The following is a 27,382-nucleotide window of genomic DNA, read 5'->3' as shown; positions in this document are numbered from 1 at the left end:
TTCTGCTCCATGATCCTGTCTCTTCTCCTTACCTCTTCTTTACAAGCAGGTTTTCTGCCTGCCCCAACACAGCTGCCATCTCTTCTTAAGCTCAGAGATAAGTAACACTTAAGTTTTTTTTTTTTTTTTTTTTTTTTTTTTTTTTTTTTTTGAGACAGAGTCTCGCTCTGTCGCCCGGGCTGGAGTGCAGTGGCGCAATCTCGGCTCACTGCAAGCTCCGCCTCCCGGGTTCACGCCATTCTCCTGCCTCAGCCTCCGAGTAGCTGGGACTACAGGCGCCCGCCACCGCGCCAGGCTAATTTTTTGTATTTTTTAGTAGAGACGGGGTTTCACCGTGGTCTCAATCTCCTGACCTCGTGATCCGCCCGCCTCGGCCTCCCAAAGTGCTGGGATTACAAGCGTGAGCCACCGCGCCCGGCCGTAACACTTAAGTTTAATCTATACCTTTAACGTCTTCTCCATTACTTTCTTAAGTCTAGATCAGGGGTCCAGCAAACTATGGCTCTCAGGCCAAATCTGGCCCACAGTTTGTTTTTTTTTAGATAAAGTTTTATTGCAACACAGCCACACCCAGTCATTTACAGATTGTCTACCGCTGCTTTCAGGCAGAGCTGAGCAGTTACAACTGAGACTGCATGGCCCACAAAGCTGAAAACACTTACTTTACAGGAAAACTTTGCTGACCTCTGCTCTACACAATCAACAAAGCAATAAATCAAGCCTTGATTTGTAGTCTTTGCCAACTTCCATGTGTAAATACTTCCACCATGGCCAATTTCCAGCCACCAACACATGTAGTTGGGAACAGATGCACATAGCACACCGTTATATATATACATTATATATATATATATATATTATATATATATAATATAATTATATATACATATTTTTTCACCACACAGATATGATAGATGCAACAACCTCAAGCATGTAAAGAGCAGAACAGCTATGACACGATGAGCTTTGAGTATTTATGGCTTTTTTTTTTTTTAATTTTATTACTCCCAGCACTTCGAGAGGCCGAGGCGGGAGGATCATGAGGTCAGGAGTTTGAGACCAGCCTGACCAACATGGTAAAACCCCGTCTCTACTAAAAATACAAAAAAATTATCTGGGCATAGTGGCACATGCCTGTAATCCCAGCTACTCAGGAGCCTAAGGCAGGAGAATTGATTGAACCGGGGAGGTGGAGGTTGCAGTGAGCCGAGATCGTGCCACTGCACTCCAGCCTGGGTGACAGAGGAAAAAAAAAAAAAAAGCGTTATTATTTCAGAGACAGGGTCTTGCTCTGTTGCCCAGACTGGAGTGCAGTGGCACAGTCATGGCTCACTGCAGCCTCCCAATCTCGGGCTCAAGTAATCCTCTCAACCTCCAGAGTAGGGGGTACTACAGACACATGCTACCATGCCCGGCTTATTTTTTGCTTTTTGTAGAGACAAAGTCTTGCTTTATTGCCCAGGCTGGTCTTGAACTCCTGGCTTCAAGTGATCTTCTCACCCTGGCCTCTCAAAGTGCTGGGATTACAGACATGAGCCGCCATGCCCGGTCTATTATTTTTAAAAATGGGATCTCACTATGTTTTCTCAAGTGATCCTCCCATCTCAGCCTCCCAAAGAGCTAGGACTACAGGCAGGAGCCCCATGCCCAGCTCTGTTTTTAATATAATCTAGTTTTTAATACTGGTCGTATCTAACAATCAGCTCACAAAATTCCCTAAAATGTAACAAGCTGGCTCCAGGACACCACCAGACATAGGATAAAAACGATAAGGAGATGACAGTGCCCCAGGTTCCTGACTACAGGGTAAGGAGAAAGTTGGTGTATCTGGAACTCTCAGAAGGATAAACAGGGCAGTTCTCCAGCCAGGGGAACACCCTGAGCTGCAGGTAGTCTAAATCTGATAGGTGCTCCACAAACACATGTGTGGCATAAATCCTGCTTTCTAGAAATGCGTATTGCAGTTCTGACATGTATCCGGGCACAGTGGCTCACGCCTGTAATCCCAGCACTTTGGGAGGCCGAGGTGGGCAGATCACCTGAAGTCAGAAGTTTGAGACCAGCCTGGCTAACATGGCGAAACACCACCTCTACTAAAAATACAAAAAAATTAGCCGGGTGTGGTGGTGGGCACCTGTAATCCCAGCTACTGGGGAGGCTGAGGCAGGAGAATCACTTGAACCCGGGAGGTGGAGGTTGCAGTAAGCCGAGATTGCGCCACTGTACTCCAGCCTGGATGACAGAGTGGGACTCTGTCTTAAGAAAAAGCGAAAAAAAAAAAAAAAAAAAAACCACACAAAAAAAACAAAAAAAACACAGTTCTGACATGTAACACCTAACAGTTTTTCCCCCCTTCATAAGGGAAGCCACCACCCCAAAAAAAATAAAGCCAGAACAAGCAACACAGGGCTTAATAACTGCACATATGAAAAAGACCAAGGGATTTAGCTGATTACAACCTAGAAATTCATGTGGTTGGAGGGCTCGTCCTGCTGCTCAGATGTGGGTGGCTCAGAACAGCCAATGGCTGGTGCTGTCTGCCTGTGAGTGGACATCTGCAGTTCACATTCTAAACCTGAGACTGGCAAGCTGGCGCCAGTGCCAGGTCACCTGAGGAGCATGTAAAGAGACGCTGGGCCTTGAGCTATCCTCAAATGGTTAAAAAGTCTTGAAGAGGACCTGGTGGTGGAGAAGTGGTTAGATGCTGGAAGAATGGGTGGGGTCCTGCCCAATCCTAAACCCGGGGGCTGAATAGGCAGCTTCCACCGAGAGAAGGTGAGTGTCCATGTTCAGGGGGTGCCATGACAGGTGCTGGGTGGGGGTGCAAGGTGGGAATGTGAGTTAGAGTAGATGACCGATAAGGCCCCTCCTCTCTAAACCTGTGAATCTGAGGCTGGGAGGAGGCCAAGCTGAGCCTGCCTGGATGGAGGAAGCCTGGGACAGCCACCTCGTGTGTAACTCTGATTTGGCAGGGGCACCACGAGCTTCTCCCAGAGGTACCTGGGCCCCAGTTCCAACTTGTATTTGCCTAGAAATGAAAGCCAGACTCCAAGTTGGCTTCCTCTCCACTCAGAGGCCGTTAAGGGTTCAATTGTGTCCCCTACAAATTTCATGTGTTGAAGTCCTAATCCCCAGAACCTCAGAATGCGAGTGTATTTGAGAGAGAGGGTCTTTCAAGAGGTGATTAAGTTAAAATGCGGTCATCAGAGTGGAACCTAAGCTAATGCTACTCTGTTGTCATAACTTAAGAGGAAAGGCTGGGCATGGTGGCTCACACCTGTAATCCCAGCATTCTGGGAGGCCAAAGGATCACTTGAACCCAGGAGAGTTTGAGACCAGCCTGGGCAACAGAGTGAGACCCTGTCTCTACAAAAAAATATATAAATTAGCCAGGCGTGGTGGCACACACCTGAAGTCCCAGCTACTCAGGAGGCTGAGGTGGGAGAACCGCTTGAACCCAGGAGGTTGAGGCTGCAGTGAGCTGTGACTGTGCCACTGCACTCTAGCCTGGGTGAGAGTGACACCCTGTTTTTTTTTGTTTTTTTTTTGAGATGGAATCTCTGTGTCTCCCATGCTGGAGTGCAGTGGCGTGATCTCGGCTCATTGCAACCTCCGCCTCCCAGGTTCAAGCGATTCTCCTGCCTCAGCCTCCCAAATAGCTGGGATCACAGGCACCCACCATTACACCCAGCTAATTTTTGTATTTTTAATAGAGACAGGGTTTCACCATGTTGGCCAGACTGGTCTTGAACTCCTGACCTCAGGTGATCCACCCACCTCGGCCTCCCAAAGTGCTGGGATTACAGACGTGAGCCACGATGCCCAGCCAAGACTCTGTCTTAAAAAAACAAACAACAACAAAAACAAGAAGTGATGAGCACACAGATCTTTACAAAGGGAAGACCAAGTGAAGACCCAGGGAGAAGATGGCCATATACATGCCAAAAAGAGAGGCCTCAGGAAGAACCAGTCCTGCCCTCACCTGGACCTTGCACGTCAGCCTCCAAAACTGTGAGAAAATAAATTTCTGTTGCCTAAGCCCCCAGGCTGTGGTACTTTGTTAGGGCAGCCTGAGTAAACACCTCAGAGGCTTTCTACAGACTAGGCGGGAGAGACATGTGTCTCGGCAGGGGGTACTATCCCAGCTCCTAGGGCCCCCAGTCTCAGAGGTCAGGGATGACTTGGAAACTCCCTACCCCCACAATGCCCAGATTGGCAAAGCTGGGCCGGGACCCTCCACCAGCTCACACCAGCTCACACCAGCTCATGGAGGAGAAACTGACAAAAAGCCATTCATACTTGTCAGGAGCTTAGCCCTTTTTGGAACTCCTTTTGTTTTTAAATGTCCTCCAGAGAAAGGAAGTGGAAGTACTGCCGGGGATTAGCCAAGCAGTGAATAAACCATCTGCCAGACCTGAATTCCCCTGCATGGTGTCGTGGTGTCGGTCAGACGACCACAGGCAGGCCACTTGTCCCCAGGACAGCAATGCTCTCGGCTTCCCTGCCCTTCAGAGTGGGTCCTTGGGAGTTCCCAGCGCTGCCCAACTGGGGATCTTCTGTTGTGTGGTTCCTGGAACCTGTCCCCACCAGAGTCAGGGTGGGGGCACCTGCAGACAGGGAGACACACCTCCACTTCACACACAAATGGACAGTTATACTGAAAAGCGGCCCACTGGTTTTCAAAGACCCTTAGAATGCCATCCCCGCTGCCAGGAAGGGGTCAGAGGTTAGACTGAAGGGGGCTCAAGGCAGGGTCTGTTCAATCACCTGCTCCCAGCCTGAGATTCCTGTACCTTTTCCCCACCCCAAACCTCATCCTTCCTACAGATCTCTGGGGGTTGGCACCTGCTGGGAGGAAAACAAGCAGGCCCCTTCTCTGGGCCAAACACAATGCCTGGTGTAGGTACCATGAGACCTGGGGATTTTAACATAACTCAGAAAATGCTTTCAGAACCAAACTCTTGTGCAACAATATGCCAATTTAAAAACCTCAGGATGGAGCAGGGCTGGGGGAAGCCCAGCCATAGGGAGTGAGGCCTGGTGAGAGGCTGCCTGGAGGTTTCTTCCCTGGGAACAGTGGACACTTATTGTCCATCTCCAGGGGCAGAAGGGTCAGGACTTGGGAGAAGTTCAGGGAGTCAGCCCCTGGGCCAGGCCACCATGAGGTCACTCTGCAGCTTTAACTGCAGAAGGGGAGAGGAATGTCTAAAGGAACTCTCAGATGCACACTCATGCCCTAGTGCCACCGTCTGTAGCCCTCAGCTCAGGGATGGGCAGCCTGAGCTCTCACACCTCCTGCCAAGTTGCCGGTGCTCAGCCCTCTGCCATGAGCTTCCTGCTGCACACAGGGAAGCAGCACTGCCACCTTCACCAGTCACCTCGGAAAACTTTTATGGGGAAATAAGTGAAACCAGTTCAATGATTGATATTTTCGGGAGTAGTGGCTGACATGGGGTACTATTCATGTGGCCACTGCATCCATCCCTCATTCAGATGCCACTGCCTGGGGAGACGGGCCAACTCTACCACTGGCTTGTCCTTGCAGTGCCATGGTGAGCTCGTTTCAAATTAGAGAACTCAGGCCGGGCACGGTGGCTCACGGCTGTAATTCCAGCACTTTGGGAGGCCGAGGTGGGTGGATCACATGAGGTCAGGAGTTCAAGACCAGCCTGGCCAAAATGGTGAAATCCCATCTTTACTAAAAATACAAAAATTAGCCAGGCGTGGTGGCGCACGCCTGTGATCCCAGCTACTTGGGAGGCTGAGGCAGGAGAATCACTTGAACCTGGGAAGTAGAGGCTGTACTGAATAGAGATCACACCACTGCACTCCAGCCTGAGTGACAGAGCCAGACTCTGTCTCAAAAAAAAAAAAAACAAAAAAACAGGCCAGGTGTGGTGGCTCATACCTGTAATCCCAGCACTTTGGGAGGCTGAGGCAGGTGGATCATTTGAGGTCAGGAGTTTGAGACCAGCCTGGCCAACATGGTAAAACACCGTCTCTACTAAAAATACAAAAAAATTAGCCAGACGTGGTGGTGTACGCCTGTATTCCCAGCTACGTGGGAGGCTGAGGCAGAAGAATGGCTTGAACCCAGGAAGTGGAGGCTGCAGTGAGCCGAGATCGCGCCACTTCACTCCAGCCTGGGTGACAGAGCTAGACTCCATCTCAAAACAAACAAACAAAAAACAAATTAGAGAACTCTGAGGACCTTCCAGAACAGGCCCAGGTTTCCCCTTTTTGCTACGTTGGGACTTCCCGCTCTCCCCAGAGCAGGGTTTCTATGGTAAACATGGGGGGTCACAGACTCTTGCTTCCTCTGTAACTCTAAAGGGTGGATGAATGTGTGTGTGAGAGGCACGGGGGCTAGACCCTACTGGAGTCATATCCACACCCGCCCCCAGCTCAGCGGGGCCAGAAGAAACTCAGAGATGCCCGAGGTGAAGCGGGTCGGCCAGGACCCTTCCTTCTGACCCCCAAATGAGCTGTCCCGACCGTTTAGCTGCCCCCCATGCTCACAGGCCATACAGCTGATGCCTGGCCCCATGGAGGTCCTGGTGGAGGGGGTGGTCACCTCACCCCTGCTGACCCTGGTCTGGCATCACACTGGCGCCCACCACCGTGCAGGGAGGAAGGGCTGCGCTGCTCTTAGAAAGGCAGGTCCCCTTATGTGGGAGGTGGGGAAATGACCCCCTCCCCAGCAGCTCTGGCCTCCCTCAGGTGGGCACGGTAAACACACAGCCACTCAGGCACACCACATGAAAGTCAAAGACAGGACGTCTGTGGCATCTGCCTCACCAGCTAAGACAGAGTAGAAAAGGACTCCTTAAACACGGGGACTTCCCCTGAACACTGAGTATCTCACACAACCTTAAAAAAGCAACTGCCACCAAAAAACTCAAAATGCTGTCAGAATCAGTGGACACGAAACCCTTGGGTGAAAGCTGGAGACGTGATAGGCTTTCGAGCCACCAATGTCGCTCAGCAAGACACTTCTTAACTACAAAAGGGAAAATAGTTAACTTGCAGTGCAGGAACTTGGCAGATATCACCTTAGCCCAGAGATGAGAGTTAACATCACTGGTAAGGGAATACGTCCAAGTTGCTGGCCACCAGGTAGAAAGCAATGAGAAAAACATGTTTCTGGGATATCCTGCCCAAAAATGCACAACCTGAACCCACTTATGAGGAAGCAGCAGACAAACCCGAATTGAGAGGCCTTCTATAAAATAATGGGCCTGAACTCTTCAAAAATGTCAGTATCATAAAACACCAAGAAAGGTGGGAGAACTGTTTCAGATGGAAGGAGAATAAAGATATATGAAAATTAAGTCAACATACAAGCCAAGATTTTCCTTTGCTATCAGGGACACTGTTAGTCCATGGACAAAAATCTCAATAAAGGCCGGCTGCAGTGGCTCACACCTGTAATCCCAGCACTTTGGGAGGCTGAGGTGGGTGGATCACTTGAGGTCAGGAGTTTGAGATCAGCCTGAGCAACATGGTGAAACCCCATCTCTACTAAAAATACCAAATTAGCCGGGCATGGTGGCACATGCCTGTAGTCCCAGCTACTTGGAAGGCTGAGGCAGGAGAGTCACCTGAATGCAGGAGGTGGAGGTTGCAGTGAGCCGAGAGATGACACCATTGTACTCCAGCCTGGGCAACAAGAGTGAAACTGTCTTGGGTGGGAGGAAAAAAAAAAAAAAAAAAAAAAAAAAAAAATATATATATATATATATATAAAATATATATATATATATATATATAAAATATATATGTATTTAATTTTAAATATATACATTATATATATTTAATATTAAATATATATTTAATATTATATATTATATTTATATATTTTAAATATATATTTAATATTAAATATATAGTTGCTATTAATATATTTAATATTTTATATTTTATATATAATTAAATATATATACATATATTTAATTTTAAATATCTATACATATATTTAATTTTAAATATCTATACATATATTTAATTTTAAATATCTACACATATATTTAATTTTAATTTTTTTGAGATAGGGTCTTGCTCTGTCACCCAGGCTGGAGTACAAAGGCACAATCTCAGCTCACTGCAACCTCTGTCTCCTGGGCTCAAGCGATCCTCTCTCTCATCTCAGCCTCCTGAGGAGCTGGGACTACAGCCACACACCACCATGCTCGGCTAATTTTTTAAATTTTTTGTAGAGACAGGATTTTGCCATGTTGCCCAGGCTGGTCTCAAACTCCTGGGCTCAAGTAATCCATCCACCTCAGCCTCCCAAACTGCTGGGACTACTGGCGTAAGCCACCATGCCCATCCTAAAAATAAATTATTGTTGAAATTGTATCTCAGTTTTTAAAACCTGTTACAGCCAAAAGACAACATAGACTCCTAAAAGGAGTCTTGGACTGGGTCAGAAGTAGATTCTAACTCTGAGCCTCTCCCTTACTGAAGGGAGACCCCCTGAAACTACTGCTACAGAATAAAAGATGAAATGCTCCTGATTATTGTAAATACAAAATTGCATGCAGGATTGTGTAAAGACAATGCCAGGTTGGACTGCCAGAATGAGCCAACAGCACGTGATGTGCTTCCCCCTGCAGAGAGCCTATGGATGGACGTGCAGTCAGGGAGGTTTCACATCACCAAGATTCCTATCCCAGAAAAGCAGATGTTCATAGCTCTGGGAATGGAATGTGACCCTTGTGGAGAGCCTATAAACGGACACATGGGGGGCACCTGTCCATATGGACAAGATAGGGCTATAAACGCCCTCACCTATAAACACCCCACGGCTCTTCTAGGCTTCTTTAGGGTTACAGCATACTCCCTTCTGAGAATTTCTGGTCTAACCGGTTGTCTAGCTTCACGTCCTGTTGCTATGGATTGTTTGTAACCAGCTTTTGCTGCAACTCTTACTGCTGATTAATATCTTGCTAATCATAGGTTATGGAAAGACTGTGTTTCTGTTTTAAGGCTCTGTTAGAAATTACTGATGCACACACTATATTGTAAACTCTTATCCCTGTATACTGTACTTCTGCATACAGATGTTATGTTAAAGAATTACTTTATCCCCATGTGACCATCTCACCTCATAATCAAATGACCCTAAATCCCTCACTAACCTACCCCCGCCCTCACTAAACTTAATAATAAATGCTGGTATGTCCAGTGCATTGTTGGCACTGTGGAACCAGAAGGCGGTGACCCCCGTAGACCCAGCTTTCACTATTTTGTGTGTGTCTATTATTTCTCAACCTGCCGATCCGCCTGGGAACAAAGAGAGCCCCATTGCATTGTGGGCTGCTGGCCAGATCCTGCAATACCTTACTAGCTATGTAGCCCTGGGCCATCACATCTGCTATGAGGGTAATCACCCCACCCATCCATTCTGTTGGGTTACTTTTTTTTTCTTTTTCTTTTTTGTGAGACAGGTCTCACTCTGTCACTCCGGCTGGAGTGCAGTAGTGGTCTCGCTCACTGCAGCCTCAACCTCCTGGGCTCAAGTGATCCTCCTGCCTCAGCCTCCCAAAGTGCTGGGATTACAGGTGTGAGCTACCACTCCTGGCCCTGTTGGGCGATTGGTGATTAGCGAGCTAATGAATGGAACGGCACTCTGCAAACATCAGGGGCCAGACACAGCTCATGCTGAAATATGATTTCCTGAGGATGAGGTCTAAACTGCCCTCCTCTCTCTGTAAAGGGGGCTATGCAGGTGCTCTCCTGGGAACTTGTGCACGTGCAGGATTCTCTCTAACCTCCTGCCTTTATGTGGCTGTAATCAGTGTTAGCGATGGTTTCTGTCACTTTGCATTGTATCATATCATTAAAAAAAATGACTTACAGAATTCAAAACCAGTATCTAAGAGCTGAATACCATTTCAGAAGGGGAGGGTAGACTCTTAAGTTCCTGTTCCCCCACTGTTGGACATTGAGGTCACTTCCAAATTCTCACCATAAGTGCCTCACAAACACCTTTGTACATACAGCTTTGTACACATTTTAGATTATTTCATTAGACTAGGCTCTGGTAAATAGGATTATTGGATCAAGGGGTATGAACCAAGTACTTTCTACAAAGACTATTTCAATTCACACCATCAATAATACTGTAGAAAAATGCCAGTGAAACTGGCATTTATCATGTTTGTATTCTGCCTTACTTTTTTTTTTTTTTTGATATGGAGACTCACTCTTATCACCCAGGGTGGAGTGCAGTGGCGCGATCGTGGCTCACTGCAACCTCCACTTCCCAGGTTCAAGCGAGTCTCCTGCCTCAGCTTCCTGAGTAGTTGGGACATGCACCACCACGCCCAGCTAATTTTTGTAATTTTAGTAGAGACGGGGTTTTGTCATGTTGGCCAGGCTGGTCTCAAACTCCTGACCTCAAGTGATCTGCCCACCTTGGCCTCCCAAAGTGCTAGAATTTACAGGCATGAGCCACCGTGCCCAGCCCTGCCTTACTATTTTTTCCTTCTAATTAAATGAGGAAATGGTACCTTATTGTTATAACTTGTATTGCTTTGAGTATTAATGGTATATGACATATATTTATCAACTGCTGTTACTATTTTGCTTGAGTATGTCCTTTGTCCATTTTTCAGGATATTTGTGGGTTTAAAACAATTCCTAAATGCACATTAGAATAAGGATGTCAACCTTCTCTGTTGTCATATTTTAAAATACTTTCCAAAACTGAAAGCTTTGAAGAGGACTGACTTCCAGTAGTATGAAATGGTTAAAAAGTGGATAATCATGTAGTCTATGCCTCAAGGTGATATTTCTCACATCAATAGATCCTGCAAACAATAAACTAATATTCCAAAGAAATACACTGGAGAGTCCTTAGTAAGGTCATTGGCAATACAGTCTGGGAAGATCTAGGTTAATAGATGAACCTGTTAGACAGGTTTAACCAATTCCCTTAGACTAGCGAAGTCTGAGTGCTGAGAACTCCAGAGAATAAACTGTCAAACTCCCTCTCTAGCTTGGATACAGGTAATTTTATTTTCTTTGAAGATGCAGGCAGGTCACATTCAACAGACAAGATGAATACGTTGCTTGTTTTTTCTTTTCTTTTTCCTTTATTTATTTTTTTTCTTTTTCTTTTTTTTTTTTGAGAGAGGGTGTTGCTCTGTCTGCAGTCATAGCTCACTACAGCCTCGACCTCCCAGGCTCAAGCGATCCTCCCACCTCAGCCTCACAAGTAGCTGAAACTACAGGCATGCACCACCATGCCCAGCTAATTTTTTAATTTTTAGTAGAGACAAAGCCTCACTGTGTTGGCCAGTTGAACTCCTGGGCTCACGCGATCCTCCTGCCTCGGCCTCCCAAGGTGTTGGGATTACGGGTACAAGCCACCACACTGGGCCTACTTCTTTATCAAAGAAGCCCTTCCTGAACAACACAGAAAACCCCCCTAGAGGGTCCCTAATGAGAACCGAACAGAAAAACCCCCAACTCAGGTTTGCTGGGCAATCCTTCTTTTCCACAGAAGCTGGACCAGGTTCTGTTATCATTTAAAAAAATACTGTATTCAATATTTTTAAAGACAAGAAGGGAAAGATAACAGGTTCTTGCAAAGAAAGGTGCAGCCTCGACTCCCTTCAAGCACACGTTATCTCCCGTGTACTCGGGGCCCACACCCAGCCAGCCATCACGGGACCCAGACAGGGTCAGATGGGATGCTGCCGGGAAGACAAGGCAGGGCCCTATTCCATCTGCAGCATCTAAGCCACGGTTTGGATGATGTGTTGCAAAGATTTTTCACTTGTACAGCTGAGAAGCAGGTCACTTAGTTTCTCAAGGACCAGCCGGCCTCAGTGCACAACTGAAGGTCAAGCGACTCTTACAGCCCTGTAGCCTCGCCGTGTGACACCCAGGTGACCTGTCTCTGCGAAAGTGCTGACTGTGCTCGCAGTTCTTGGAAGGCACTTAAGTTTTTTAATAGAAAGGACCTATAATTAGGGCAGTATCTGATGCTCTGATCTGGGAGAAGGAGAAAAGGAAAACAACCCCTAGGATTCCTGCCCTCAGTTCAGCACAGCACAGGACGCCATGAGATTTTCAAAACCTGACATTCCCCAGGGAAGGGCCGACCCTCTTCAGCGAGGCTTACTTGAAAGATGCTTGAACCGCAGAGTAAGGTCTCGGCTTTTCCCCACTCTCAGAGAGACTCCAGGCGGACTCCCAGACTCCCAGACCAGCCCTCCGCCCCTGTCCTCAATCTCAGAATAGCTGAACTCTGCGAAGTCAAGATCACCTAGAACAGAAATACAAGGGGCTGGGGCCTGAGGCTAGAAACGACCAAAGACAGAATAAAAAGGAAAGTCCTTTGTAAACTGTACAGCAGAGACACGGCAGCTCGGGAGTGGCGGAGTGCACCAAGCTCACTGTGGCTTGGGGTGGGGTGGTGGCGTGGGACTGGGAGTTGCCGGCTCTTCAGCCCGGGACAGTTACCTAACTCGTCTCCCAGCCTGTTTCCCTATGGGCAGCAGAGACGGCCAGGACACAGTGAAGCAGGTCACAAGCGGCTCAGAGTGTCCTCCCCAGCCCGGTCCAAGGAACCAGGGCCCGACTCTGGGGGCGAACTCTGTCCCCACTACCCCAAGGGGCTGTGCCCTGGGGCAGGCACAGAGGGGCTCCCTCGGGAGCGAATCTCGGGCAAGTCTGGCCTCCTCCCGCTGGCCCAGGACTGCGTTGGGGGCGCCAGCAGGCACGGCTTGCTGTGGGTAGGAGGGGTCCAACCTAGACACGGCCTCTGGGAGGGCAAGACCGGGAGAGGTCGGCCTGTGTCGGGGGCTCCCGGAAAAGCAGCGCCACCGCCACCCACCTGACGACATGGAAGGCCCAAAGCAGGCGATCTGTGCGGGGCCCACGCGCGGCGCGGACGATGCTGAGGTACAAGTAGAGCGCAATGGCCACGGTCCAGAAGAAGGAGCTGGTGTTGGCGAAGGTGGACAGCGCGCCCTGCAGCACGCAGTCCCACGACGGGCCCGCGAAGTCTTGCAGCACTCCGTAGAAGTAGGAGGCGGCCGAGAGCAGGTCGGCCAGCGACAGGAAGAGCAGCAGGCGCCGTGCCCGGCTGCGCAGGTCGGGCCACAGGGCGTGCGTGGCCACCAGCAGGCCCGAGCCGAGCGCGGAGAGCGCGCACGACAGCAGCACCACGGCGCGCTCCGACGGCATCAGCTCGGTGGGCGGCGCGAGCGACTGCATGGCGTGGGGGGCCAGGAACCGGAGCGCCGCGAGGACAGAAGCCGGGCCGCGCGTGCGGCCACCGCCGCCGCCGTCTGGGCAGCGAGGCGCCCTAGGCTCGCGTCCAGGCGCCCGCCCCGCCCGCGTCCGGCCGCTCCCCCGCCCATCTGGGCCCCAGGCCCTGAACCCCGCCCACGCCCTGAGCCCCGCCCACGCTCCGCGCCCCGCCCCTCCCCTGTACCCCGGCCTTTAAGCCCCGCCTACACTCCCAGCCCCGTCCCGCCGTCCAGGGCCCTGAGCCCCGCCCATACGCCCCCCTCCCCCCCGCTCCTGTGTCCCCGCGTTGAGACCGGGACTTAGAGCTCCGCCCACGCGCCCCGATCCCTGTCCACAGAGCCTAGAGCCTCACCCACGCGCCCCGCTCCGCCCACGCACCCCGCCACGCCCCTGTGTTCCCGGCCTTGACCCCTGCTCCGGTGCCCTTCCTCGCCCCTTTGCCCCGGGCCCTGAGCCCCGCCTCCGCCACGCCCCTGCGGCTTCTAAGCTCCACCTGGTGCCCGAGGCTCCTGAGCCCCGCCCACGCCCTCACACCACGCCCCTAAGCCCCTAGGCCCCTAAACCCTACCTCAGGGCACCCCCAGGTCCCGGCACCCGTCCCTCAACGCTCCTCTAGGCCCACCCCTGCTCTTGCCAGGTGTCTGGGACATCCAGTCCTGTGAGAGGAGGACTGGCATTTTTAGGACTAGTATTATTTTCCCTCTTTTCAGCCAGCTTCTGTGTGTGTTGTGAGTGGAAGGGCGTGAGGATCAGAGGCATTCTTTCCACTAGCAACAGAAACAACTCTGGGGTATGATCCTCCTTCCTCGAGCTGTGATCCCGACGTGTTCACAAGTTGGTGGTGGTGACTTGGGGAAGCCGGTGTTTCCACCTTTTCTTAAAATAAGCATGCTATTTTTAAAAAAACATAGCTAACTAGGTGTGATTTTTAAAAAATGAAGTGCTAGGCCGGTCATGGCTTTTTCTTGTTTAAAAATTTCAAACTTTGTAATTAAGATGTAATTCACATACCATAAAATTGGCCCTTTTAACCAAACAATTCAGTAGTATGTTCACAAGTTTGTGCAACCATCATTATTATGTAATTCTACAACATTGTCATTACCCCCAAAAAGAAATCCTTATCCCTTAGCTGTTAGCCCTAAGTTCTTCCCTACAGCCCTGGCAACCACTCTTCTACAGTGGATTTGCTTATTCTGTACATTTCCTGTAAATAGAATCATACGCTCTGTGGCCTTTATGTCTGACTTTTTTAACTTAGCACGTTTTCAAGGTTCATCGTAGCATATGCAGTGCTTCATTCCTTTTACTGCCCAATAATATTCCATTATATGGATATAACACATTTTTTTTTTTTTCTAGAGACAGAGTCTCCCTCTGTTGCCCAGGCTGGAGTGCAGTGGCAGTCCTCCTCTCACAGGACTGGATGTCCCAGACACCTGGCAAGAGCAGGGGTGGGCCTAGAGGAGCGTTGAGGGACGGGTGCCGGGACCTGGGGGTGCCCTGAGGTAGGGCTTTAGGGGCCTAGGGGCTTAGGGGCGTGGCGTGAGGGCGTGGGCGGGGCTCAGGAGCCTCGGCTCACTGCAACCTCTGCCTCCCGGCTTCAAGTAGTTCTCCTGCCTCAGCCTCCCGAGTAGCCGGGACTACAGGCACGTGCCGCCATGCCCGGCTAATTTCTGTTCTATTTTAGTAGAGATGGGGTTTCACCGTGTTGCCCAGGCTGGTCTTGAACTCCTGAGCTCAGGCAATCTGCCTGCCTTGGCCTCCCAAAGTGCTAGGATTACAGGCATGAGCTACTGCGCTCGGCAGGATATACCACATTTTACTTAGCTATTATTCATCAGGCGATGGACATTTGGGTTGTTAACACTTTTTAACTATTAAGAATAATACCACTATGAAAATTTGCATACAAGTTTTTTTGTGGGTGTATGTTTTCAATTCTCCTATGTGTATACCTAGGAATGGAGTTGCTGGGCCATACGCAACTTTATATTTCACCTTGTGAGGAACTGCCAAGGTGTTTTCCAAAGTGACTGTACCTATCATTTTACATTTGCACTAGCAATGTATGAGGGTCGCAATTTCTCTACATTCTTCTGAAACTTTTTTTTGAGACAGAGTCTCTGTCGCCAAGGCTGGAGTGCAGGCACAACCACAGCTCACTGCAGCCTCAAATTCCTGGGCTTAAGCAATTCTCCCGCCTTGGCCTCCCCAGTAGTTAGAACTTCAGGTGCATGTTACCATGCCCCACTAATTTTTTTTTTTTTTTTTTTGAGACTGAGTCTCGCTCTTGTTGCCCAGGTTGGAGTGCAGTGGCACGATCTTGGCTCACTGCAACCTCTGCCTCCTGGGTTCAAGCGATTTTCCTGTCTCAGCCTCCCAAGTAGCTGGGATTACAGGTGTGCACCACCACAACCTGCTAATTTTTGTATTTTTAGTAGAGACAGGGTTTCGCTGTATTGGCCAGGCTGGTCTTGAACTCCTGACCTCAGGTGATCTGCCTGCCTCAACCTCCCAAAGTGCTGGGATTACAGGTGTGAGCCACCTTGCCTGGGCCCCACTAATTTTTTTTTTGGAGATGGGGTCTCACTATATTGCCCAGGATGGTCTCAAACCCCTGCCTTGGCCTCCCAAAGTGCTGGGATTACAGGCATGAGGCCACCTCACCCAGCCTTCCAACATTTTGTATTATCTTTGTGATAATAGCCATCCTAGTGGGTGTGAAGTTGTTCCTCATTGTAGTTTTGATTTGCACTTCTCTGATGAATAATGACCTCAAACATCTTTCCATGTGCGTATTGGACATTTGCATATCCTCTTTGGAGAAATGTCTGTTCAATTTCTTTCTTTCTTTCTTTCTTTCTTTCTTTCTTTCTTTCTTTCTTTCTTTCTTTCTTTCTTTTCTTTCTTTCTTTCTTTTCTTTCTTTCTTCTTTCTCTTTCTTTCCTTCTTTCTTTTTCTTTCTTTCTTTCTCTTTTTTCCTTTCCCTTTCTTTCTTTCTCTCTCTCTTTCTCTCTCTCTCTCTGTTTCTTTCTTCTGTTTCTTTCTTTTTTTTTTTTTTTTTTTTTGAGACTGAGTCTCGCACTGTCACCCCGGCTGGAGTGCAATGGTGCGATCTTGGCTCACTGTGACCTCTGCCTCCTGGGTTCAAGCGATTCTCCTGCCTCAGCCTCCCAAGTAGCTGGGATCACAGGCGCCAGCCACCATGCCCAGATAATGTTTGTATTTTTAGTAGAGATGGGGTTTCACCATGTTGGTCAGGCTGGTCACAAACTCCTGACTTAGAGTGATCCACCCGCCTCAGCCTCTCAAAGTGCTGGGATTACAGGCGTGAGTCACCACACCTGGTCAATTTTCTTTCTTAGTTTTAAATTGGTTTGTCTTTTTGTTGTTGAGTTGCAAGAGTTCTTTATATATTCTAGATATTACACCCTTATCAGCTATATGATTTGCAAATATTTTCTCCCATTTTGTAGTTTGTCTTTTCACTTTCTTTTTTTTTTTTTTTTTGAGACGGAGTCTTGCTCTTTCGCCCAGGCTGGAGTGCAGTGGCACAATCTCGGCTCACTGCAAGCTCCGCGTCCCGGGTTCACGCCATTCTCCTGCCTCAGCCTCTCCGAGTAGCTGGGACTACAGGCGCCCGCCACCACGCTCGGCTAATTTTTTGCATTTTTTTAGTAGAGACGGGGTTTCACCGTGGTCTCGATCTCCTGACCTTGTGATCCGCCCGCCTCGGCCTCCCAAAGTGCTGGGATTACAAGCGTGAGCCACCGCGCCCGGCCTTCACTTTCTTGATAGCGTACTTCAAAGGAAAAAAGTGTTTTTTGAGGATGTCCAATTTGTCCATTTTTTTCTTTGGTTGTTTGTGCTTTTGGTGTCACATCTAAGAAACCATCACCTATGCCAAACTCATGAAGGTTTGCATCTATGTTTTGTTTCTTTCCGATACCTCACTGTTCTGGTTACTGTAGCTTTGTAGTAAGTTTTGAAATTGGGAAGTGAGTCTTTCAACATTGTTTTTTCTTTTTTTGGGAGAGTCTTACTATCTTGCCCAGACTGGAGTGCAGTGGTTTGATCTTGGCCCACTGCAACCTCTGCTTCCCAGGTTCAAGCGATTCTCCTGCCTCAGTCTCCCGAGTAGCTGGGACTACAGGCGCCCGCTACCATGCCTGGCTAATTTTTGTATTTTTAGTGGAGGCAGGGTTTCACTATGTTGCCCAGGCTGTTTTCGAACTCCTGATCTCAAGTGATCTGCCCGCCTTGACCTCCCAAAGTGCTGGGATTACAGGTATGAGCCACCACACCCCACCCTTCAACATTGTTTTTCTTTTCCAATATTTTGGCTATCTGACGCCCCTTGCGATTCCCTATCAATTTGAGGATCAGTTTTTCCATTTCTGCAAAAGGAATGGAAAAGATTGATAGAGATTGCTTTGAATCTGTAGATAAAATGGAGAATAATGCTATATTAATAATATGAGATCTCCTTATCCATGGACCAAGGATGTCTTTCCATTTATTTAGCTCTTCTTTAAATTCCTTTTAGTGATGTTTTGTAGTTTTTGGTGTACATTAGGTTTGATCTTGCATTTGATTCATAGAAAGCAAAGATTATCTTTGTATATCTGACTTTAAAAAAATTGTTTTGGCTGGGCACAGTGGCCTGTAATCCCAGCTCTTTGGGAGGCTATGATGGGAGAAACACTTGAGAGGCCAGGAGTTTAAGACCAGCCTAGACGACTTAGTGAGACTCCATCTCATACAAAAATAAAATAAAGGCTGGGCATGGTGGCTCACACCTGTAACCCCAGCACTTTGGGAGGACGAGGCAGGCAGATCACCTGAGGTCAGGAGTTCCAAGACCAGCCTGACCAAAATGGTGAAACCCCATATCAACTAAAAATACAAAATTAGCCAGGCATGGATTTAGGGCGTAATCCCAGCTACTTTGGAGGCTGAGGCAGGATAATCGCTTGAACGCAGGAGGCGGAGGTTGCAGTGAGCCGAGATGGCAACATTGTACTCCAGCCTGGGCAATAAGAGTGAAACTCTGTCTCAAAAAAATAAATAAAAATAAAAATAAATTGTTTTATGAAATATGCATATTGAAAAGTGCCTAAAATACAAATGTACAACTTATTAAATAATTATAAACAGCCATCCAGAGCAAGAAATATAACATTCCCAGCATACCACAAACCTCCCCAAACACCCCTTCCCCCTCAGTCATTTCCTTGCTGGGTTTTTTGTTTTGTTTTGTTTTGTTTTTTTTGCGCAGGCTGGTCTTTAACTTCTGGGCTCAAAGGATCCTCTGGCCTCAGCCTCCTAAGTAGCTGGGACTACAGACAGGAGCCACCACTGGAGGCTCTTGCTTTTACCCATCCATGTATGCATCCCTGAACAAAACAGTGTCATTTGCCTGTCATTGAACTTTATGTAAGTGGAATCATACTCTCCGTTCCCTTTTGTGTTTTCTGTTTTTTGTTCAACATTATTTTTGTGAGATTCATCCATCTTCTTACAACTAAATGCAATTCATTCATTTTCCCTACTGTATAGTATTCCATTGTATAAACAATTCCATGGTATAAATAATTGTGTACTTATCCATTCTATTGCTTTTGAACATTTGGGTTGTTTCCAGGTTTTGGCTATTATAAGCAATGCTGGAATAAGCATAGATTCTTTTTTAATGAGAAAAAAAGTTACTACACACAGTTATCAGCAGTGTGAGCAAACATGTGTGGAGTTTGTTCTGCAGAGAGTTAAGAGCGGTTGCTTTCCTTCCAAGTCACTTGTGATCGTTCAAAAGTCCCCTGACCTCCTCCTGAGAGGACCCCAGACCATAAACAGAACCTGGCTGAGAGTTCTGTCAGTGAAACCTCTCAGCTTTTCACTGATGGAAATAGCTTCAAGTTTGGCTTTTGCAATCAGCCTGGGGCTTTGGACTATGGCAAGGCAAGAGTCTGGAACGGATTCTGCCTCCCTAGAGCTCGGTCATTTAATCCTTAGGGTATTTGGGAGAGGGGGGAGGAGATGGGGCACAGGAGAGGTCTTGTAGCAACCTGCTTTGTCAGCAGATCAATTTTGACTATATCTTTCCTGCTTTATTGAGATTGAAGTGCTTTGCCTAAATCTCCAGGTGAGCGGTTGGCTATTTTACAAGCATATTTTTAAAAAATTTTTTTCCCCACCTCCCACCTCGCTTACAGACAGTTTTGATCAGGAAATTGCTTGGCTTTCTTTGCACTGGAAAACAACATTCAAAGAACTTTCATACTTCCTACACCTAGGGAAAAAATGTGAAAGACATGCAATGATACAGCTTCAAATTGCTTAGATTTAAACGTGAAGCTAATTTTACACTGTCCAGGGTCACGGACGTTGTCTAGACGGGTCCAGGCATTTATCAGGAGGTGGGAACTGTGACTCCCGCCACAGCTGCTGAGTGAGCTCAAGGAGCCCAGCATGATCTCCACTAAAGGAGCTTGGGGTTCCTGACCCTGGGACTCTCAGAGCTCCTGGGGCTCCACTCCTCCTTGGGGGACTCTGGGGAGGTCTAACTGAGAAGAATAAACCAAGAGAAACCCCAGGCTCTGAGCTGTCTCTGATGATCCCTGCCCCATGTGGCATGTGATGTCCCATTAGCCACATTTTCAATTTCCAGTCTTTCGGGCCCCCCTCTCCAGCCTCATCTTTGGGGGAATTGGTAAGAAACCCAGATGCATCTTCTTTGGACCCTGAGTTGTTTCTCTAGTAGCTGTGCCAAGCCAGCTGGCAGTTGTCTGCCGCTCCATGTCCAGCGTCCAAAGGGGCCGTGTCCCATGTCCTCACACATCATCACAACCTCGCTTCACCCCAGTTTCCTGGCTGCAGAGCTAGGGCCCAGACCCAGAAAGGCCCCATCACAGTGGCGAGCAGCCCCCGGAGAAGGGTAGTTTTGGGGTTGCTTTCTCCTCCTCCTCCTCTCACCCCAGGAACTGGCACAAGATTCTCCTCTGACAAGTACAATAGGGGTGACAGTTTGGAGTCTCTCATTTGGAGGAATCTGAAATGAATTTTCTGAGGTCGACTCCAACATAAGTCACAAGCCACAAATGTGGTTTTTAAAACTGGAACAGAAGAGGGACTTTCAGCTTGGGCTGGCCACCTTCCTCATTTCCCTGTTCGAAAGGTGTGTGTGGCACAGGCTCTGCCACCGATCACTGTCCAAATCATGAAGAGAGGGAAATCATGGTTCTCCTTCCTGCCTGGGGACCATGGTGAGTTTATTAGTCAGGGTTCTCTAGAGGGACTGAACTAATAGGATAGATGTAAATATGAAGGGGAGTTTATTTTTTTATTTTTTGAGATGGAGTCTTGCTCTGTTGCATAGGCTGGAGTGTGGTGGTACAATCTCAGCTCACTGCAACTTCCGCCTCCCAGGTTCAAGCGATTCTCCTGTCTCAGCCTCCTGAGTAGCTGGGACTACAGGCTCACGCCACCATGCCCGGCTAATTTTTGTATTTTTAGTAGAGACAGGGTTTCTCCATGTTGGACAAGCTGGTCTTGAACTCCTGTCCTCAGATGATTCACGGGTCTCACCCTCCCAAAGTGTTGGGATTACAGGCGTGAGCCACCACGCCCGGCCAAGGGGAGTTTATTAAGGAGTTTTTTGTTTTTTTGTTTTTGAGGCAGAGTCTCATTCTGTCGCCCAGGCTGGAGTGCAGTGATGTGATCTCTGCTCACTGCAGGCTCCGCCTCCTGGGTTCACGCCATTCTCCTGCCTCAGCCTCCCGAGTAGCTGAGACTACAGGCACCCACTACTGCACCCAGCCAATTTTTTTTGTGTGTATTTTTAGAAGAGACAGAGTTTCACCGTGTTAGCCAGGATGGTCTCGATCTCCTGATCCGCCCGCCTCAGCCTCCCAAAGTGCTGGGATTACAGGCGTGAGCCACCGCACCCGGCCAAGGAGTTTTAACTCACACAATCACAAGGTCCCACAATAGGCCGTCTACAAGCTGAGGAGCAAGGAAGCCAGTCTGCGTCCCAAAGCTGAAGAACTTGGAGTTCAATGTTTGAGAGCAGGAAGCATCCAGCATGGGAGAAAGATGTAGGCTGGGAGGCTAAGGCAGTCTAATCTCTCCACGTTCTTCTTTTTTTTTTTTGAGATGGAGTCTTGTGCTGTTGCCCAGTCTGGAGTGCAGTGGTGCCACCATGTCCGGCAATTTTTGCATTTTTAGTAGAGACAGGGTTTCACCATGTTGTCCAGGGTGGTCTGGAACTCCTGACCTCAGGTGATCCACCTGCCTCAAAGTGCTGGGATTATATACAGGTGTGAGCCACCTTGCCTGGCCTTCTCCATGTTCTTCTGCTTGCTTTTGTTCTGGCCGAGCTGACAGCTGATTAAATGGTGCCCTCCAGATTGAGGGTGGGTCTGCCTCTCCCACCCTGCTAACTCAGATGTTGATCTCCTTTGGCAACATCCTCACAGACACACCCAGGAACGATACTTTCCATCCTTCAATCCAATCAAGTTAACATTCAATATTAACAGTCACAGTGAGCAACCGTCAACCTCCAGCATCCCCAAGGGGGCCCTGCAACCCCTGGGCATGTTCACGTGACCATTGGGCCACACAGATAAAGAGTAGGGCAAGCCTGGCCAGCACCGTTGCTGGAGTCAGGAGCTTCCTCTTCAAGGGGCCCCATCTGGTGGGTATATTTCCCTCCAGGAGCCCTCGGGTCTTAATGGGATGTGTTTAACCTCTCCCTGATCACCTTGAGCCTTGCCCTCCCCACCCCACACATTGAAGGCTGCTGCCCCCGCTTGCTGTGCACCCGGCCCTCTGACCTGCACACACCATAGAAACAGCCTGGTCCTGGTGGCTCTTCCACTGCAGCAGCTCCCGGTGTGGCCACTGCCCCACAGTTCCTAGCTGCCTGGGTGAAGAGGAGCCAGACTAATGAAAGAACAGCTAAGCCACTAAAGGGAAAGGTTATTTTCTTCTCTACCTTTACTCAGAGCCTTGTTTTGCAGGTAAGACTGGCTTATGCTGCTGGTACCAGAAGAGAGGTTTCATGAGTTAGTGGAAGACCCAGGGTCTACCCCTGAACTTCTGTCCGGGCCACATTTGATGGACAGAATTTTTTTTTTTTTTTTTTTTGAGACGAATTTTGCTCTTGTACCCCAGGCTGGAATGCTGTGGCAGGATCTCAGCTCACTGCAACCTGCACCTCCTACGGTCAAGCTATCCTCCTGTCTCAGCCTCCTGAATAGTTGGGATTACAGGCACACACCACCATGTCCAGCTAATCTTTGTATTTTTAGTAGAGATGGGGTTTTACCATGTTGGCCAGGCTGGTCTTGAATGCCTGATCTCAAGCCATCCACCCGCCTCGGCCTCCCAAAGTGCTGGGATTACAGGTGTGAGCCACTGCGCCCGGCCTTGATGAGCAGAATTCTAAAGCTCCCCCTTCCCCAACCAAGGTTCCTGTCTCCCAGTTTTTCAACCAAATACCAAACTAGGTACTGATGTGTTTTGTTTTTTTTTTTTGAGACGGTGTCTAGCTCTGCTGCCCAGGCTGGAGTGCAGTGGTATGATCTTGGCTTACTGTAACCTCTGCATCTGGATTCAAGCGATTCTCCTGCCTCAGCCTCTTGAGTAGCTGGGATTATAGGCATGCACCACCATGCCCGGCTAATTTTTTTTTTTTTTTTTTTGAGATGGGGTCTCACTCTGTTGCCCAGGCTGGAGTGCAGTGGCATGATCTCAGCTCACTGCAACCTCCGCCTCCTAGGTTCAAGTGATTCTCCTTCCTCAGTCTCTCGAGTAGCTAGGACTACAGGCTCTCAACACCATGCCCGGCTAATTTTTGCATTTTTAGTAGAGGAGGAGTTTCACCATGTTGGCCAGGCTGGTCTTGAATTCCTGACTTCCAGTGATCCACCCGCCTCGGCCTCCCAAAGTGCTGGGATTACAAGCATGAGCCACTGCACCTGGCCAGCATTTTGAAGATGTAATTAAAGTCTCATGGCTGGGCGGGCGGATCACTTGAGGATCCTTGAGGTCAGGAGTTTGAGACCAGCCTGGCCAGCATGGTGAAACCCAGTCTCTACTAAAAATACAAAAAATTAGCCGAGCGTGGTGGTGCATGCCTACAGTTCCAGCTACTCTGGAGGCTGAGGTGGGCAAATCGCTTTAACCCAGGAGCTGGAGGTTGCAGTGAGCGGAGATCATGCCATTGCACTCTAGCCTGGGCAACAAGAGTGAGACTTCACCTCAAAAAAAAAAAAAAAAAAGTCTCGTGTCAGTGGACCTTAAGATATAAAGATTAACAGAATGTGTGGTGGCTCATGCCTGTAATCCCAACACTTTGTGAGGCTGAGATAGGAGGATCGCTTGAGGCCAGGAGTTCAGCCTGGGCAACATATCGAGACCCCTATCCCTACAAAAAATTTAAAAATTAGCCAGGTGTGATGTCACACACCTGTAGTCCCAGCTACTTGGGAGGCTGAGGCAGGAGAATCACTTGAGACCAGGAGGTCGAAGCTGCAGCAAGCTGTGATCAGGCCACTGCACTTCAGCCCACGCAACAGAGTGAGACTGTGTCTCAACAAAACAAAACAAAAAAACAAAGATTACCCAGGTTGGTCTGGCCCAATCAGGTGAAATCTATGAAAGCAGAGTTTGGGGCCAGGTGTGGTGCTCACACCTTCATCCCAGCAACGTGGGAGGCTGAGGTGGGAAGATGGCTTGAGGCCCGGAGTTCAAGACCAGTCTGGGCAACATAGCAAGATCCCATCCCTAAAAAATTTAAAAATTAGCCAGGCGTGGTGGTTCACACCTGCAGTCCTAGCCACTCCATCACACCTGTAGTTCTAGCCACTTAGGAGGCTGAAATAGGAGGGTTGCTTGAGCCCAGGAGTTCCAGATTACAGCGAACCATGATCGTGCCATTGTACTCCAGCCTGGGCGACAGAGTGAGACCCTGTCTCAAAAAAAAAAAAAAAAAAAAAAAAAAAAAAGAAAGAAAGAAAATAATTAACTAATTAAAAGGAGGATTTTATTTGGCTAGTATCGAAAAAGGAATTCAGGGAGATTTAGAGCATGAGGGGAATTCTGTAAGCAGAGAGGTTTGGGGCAGTGAGGAGGAGAGATCATGCAGGGCCCAAAGTCAATGTGAGGATTTCAGCTTGGACACACCAAGGGACACGGGAGTCACTGCAGGGCTGAGCAGAGGTGTGCCATGGGCTGCTGTGATTGAACACCAGTGGGCAGGCCGAACACGGTGGCTCACAACTGTAATCCCAGCACTTTGGGAGGGAAGGCAGGCAGATCATCTGAGGCCAGGAGTTCGAGACCAGCCTGGCCAACATGGCGAAACCCCATCTCTACTAAAAATATAAAAAAATAGCCGGGCATGGTTGTGGGTGCCTGTAATCACTGTGGGAGGTTGCAGTGAGCCGAGATCACACCACTGCACTCCAGCCTGGGCGACAGAGCGAGACTCCATCTAAAAAAAAAAAAAAGAAAGAAAGAAAAGAAAAGTGCTGGAATTATAGGCATGAGCCATTGCACCCGGCCCATTTTAACCATTTTAAAGTATACAATTCAGTGGTGTTGATGACATTTGCAATATTGTGCAACCATATTTCCAAAACATTTCCATCACCTCCAACAGAAATCCCATACCCTTAAGCAATAACTACCCATGGCCTCCTCCCCGCAGCCCCTGGTAACCCTGATTCTACTTTTTGTCCCCATGAATTTTCCTATTCTGGATGTTTCATGTGAGTGGAATCCTACAATGTTTGTTCTTTTTGTGTCTGGCTTATTTCTCTCAATATAACGTCTTTGGGGTTCGCCCATGTTATAGCATGTGTCAGAATTTCATGCCTTCTTATGGCCACAAAATATTCCATTGTGTGGATAGACCACCTTTTGTTTATTATTCATCTGTTCCTGGACACCTGGCTGTTTCCACCTCTTGGCTATGGTGAAAAGCGCTGCTATGAATAAGCAGTGGCTCTTAATACTGGTTGAGGGGGAAGATAACAGGAATGAGCATCTCCCCTCCCCAGGAAGCCCTTCAGAATCTTCCAGAGGATGTGAGATTTCTTTTGCTTTGTAAAAGCGTACTGAACACACATCAGCTAAACTAGGCTGAAAACTCTTGACTTTAAAGTAGATGGGATTAAAAGGAAACTTTCAATAAGTACTACATATCAGTTACGCACAAAACATTGTTACATATTACATAATGTATTCAATAGGAACATCTTACTTAAATGTTGAGCTAGGCCAGGCACTGTGGCTCTTGCCCGCAATCTGAGTACTTTGGGAAGCCAAGGCAGGAGGATCACTTGGGCCCAGGAGTTTGAGATCAGCTTGTGCAACATAGTGAGACGCCCTCTCTACAGATAATTTAAAAAATTAGCCGGGTGTGGTGGCTCACACCTGTAATCCCAGCACTTTGGGAGGCTGAGGTGGGCGGATCACTCCAGGTCAGGAGTTCGAGACCAGCCTGGCCAATGTGGTGAAACCCCCATCTCTACTAAAAATACAAAAATTAGCTAGGCATGGTGGTGGACACCTGTAATCCCAGCTACTTGGGAGGTTGAGGCAGGAGAATCACTTAAAGCCAGGAGGTGGAAGTTGCCATGAGCCGAGATCATGCCATTGCACTCCTGCCTGGGCAACAAGAGTGAAACTCCATCTCAAAAAAAAAAAAAAAAAAAAAAAATTAGTCAAGTTTGGTGGCACATGCCTATAGTTCCAGCTACTCAGAAGACTGAGGTGGGAGAATCGCTTGAGCCTGGGCAGTCAAGGCTGCAGTGAGCCGTGGTTGTGCCACTGCACTCCAGTCTGGGTGACAGAGTGAGAGCCTGTCTCAAAAAAAAAAGAAAAGAAAAAAAAAAGATGAGCTGGTAGAATATGTTCTGTGTATTGTTGGCCTGTCATCTGTCCCTGTAGAATGCATGCTTGCTAAGGGCAGATATCTGGTCTATATTGTGTAGCGTCTGCCACACACAGTAGGCCCTCAATCAATCTTTGTGGAACACATAGTGGGAATATGGAGCAGCCAGATGACAGGGAGGTGCAGTGGGCCCTTGGCTGCCTTTCTAAGGCAGGGTCTCAGCTGGCGGTCCAGCACCTGCAGGGCGACCGGGCACTTCTTTGTTTTTACCGACTTCTCATAGCAATCGCCCATTTTCTTTATTCATGAATAAAGATCGGCAATAAGTTTCAAGAGGTTGTATTGTTTTGTTTGCTTTGTTTTGAGACAGGGTCTTGCTCTGTTGCCCCCGCTGGAGTGCAATGGTGCGATCATAGCTCACTGCAGCCTCGAACTCCTGGGCTCAGGGGATCCTCCTGCCTCGGCCTCCCAAAGTGCTGGGACCACAGGTGTGAGCCACCATGCCTGGCCTTTGGGAGGTTTTTGTTGTTTGTTATAGTAGTACATATGATTCTGTTAACAATAGAAATTGCAGATTTTTTATATGTTGGAGTTGTTGCAAAATATCATGAATTCTCCTCACTACTTTTTAAATTATAGTTATTAGACCAGTTGTTTTTGGATATTATTTAATGTGCTAATACTCTCATCGGCACATTACTGCTATCTACTATGACATACTACTACTGTCATATCTACCATGCTGTACCAAATTTGGCTTTATCAAGTATTTCAATCATTGTATTTCACTATGATTGGTTAGCTTTGTAATCCCATGTAATTTATGCCTTTATCCTGAGAATCCAGCGAGTTCACTAGACTGACAAAGGGGTTTGTGGTATAACCAAAGTTATGGGCCTGCTCCAAAGGCTTGCCTAGCTTCCCCCTAGTCAACCCCACGACACACACTGTCCTGGCCCCACATTCACACCCAGTCTGCACGTCACGACTGGTTTATACCAGTAGTGCTGCCTTCTCACCACCAGGAGGCACTGCTTCACCCGAGTCACAGGAAGCCCTGGGCAGGTTAGGGCTTCCTCCCTCCCGCCTTCATCCTAACAGGGGCTGGCATCAGAATCCTCTCGGAGCTTTTTTTTCCTTACTGCCATCTCCCCTTCCTTTTTTTTTTTTTTTTTTTGAGACAGAGTCTCACTCTCTCGCTCTATCGCCCAG

At 48.3% G+C, this 27,382-nt stretch overlaps 2 protein-coding genes across 3 annotated transcripts in view; both read right to left on the bottom strand.

Moving 5' to 3' along the window:
• GPR157 (G protein-coupled receptor 157) overlaps window positions 1-13,364 on the bottom strand; it is a 29,086-nt gene extending 15,722 nt beyond the window's left edge. The window contains exon 1 of one of the 2 annotated variants that reach the window (XM_055262488.2): window positions 12,848-13,364. In XM_055262488.2, the coding sequence (XP_055118463.1) occupies window positions 12,848-13,230 (383 nt within the window). In that variant the 5' untranslated portion in view covers window positions 13,231-13,364. The remainder of the gene's footprint in view (window positions 1-12,847) is intronic. The other variant, XM_055262490.2, reaches the window with a different exon arrangement.
• Window positions 13,365-14,728: 1,364 nt separating this feature from the next.
• The window catches only part of LOC134735570 (nascent polypeptide-associated complex subunit alpha, muscle-specific form-like), a 54,290-nt gene continuing 41,636 nt past the window's right edge, over window positions 14,729-27,382 (bottom strand). Inside the window, exon 5 of the mRNA XM_063631126.1 lies at window positions 14,729-21,770. The gene's annotated coding sequence lies outside the window, so the exon portion shown is untranslated. The remainder of the gene's footprint in view (window positions 21,771-27,382) is intronic.

The sequence above is a fragment of the Symphalangus syndactylus genome, chromosome 22 (genome assembly GCF_028878055.3).
Source record: "Symphalangus syndactylus isolate Jambi chromosome 22, NHGRI_mSymSyn1-v2.1_pri, whole genome shotgun sequence".
Taxonomy (NCBI): domain Eukaryota; kingdom Metazoa; phylum Chordata; class Mammalia; order Primates; family Hylobatidae; genus Symphalangus; species Symphalangus syndactylus.
The sequence above is the reverse complement of the archived record's forward strand: the minus strand, read 5'-3'. Positions and strand labels throughout refer to the sequence as shown.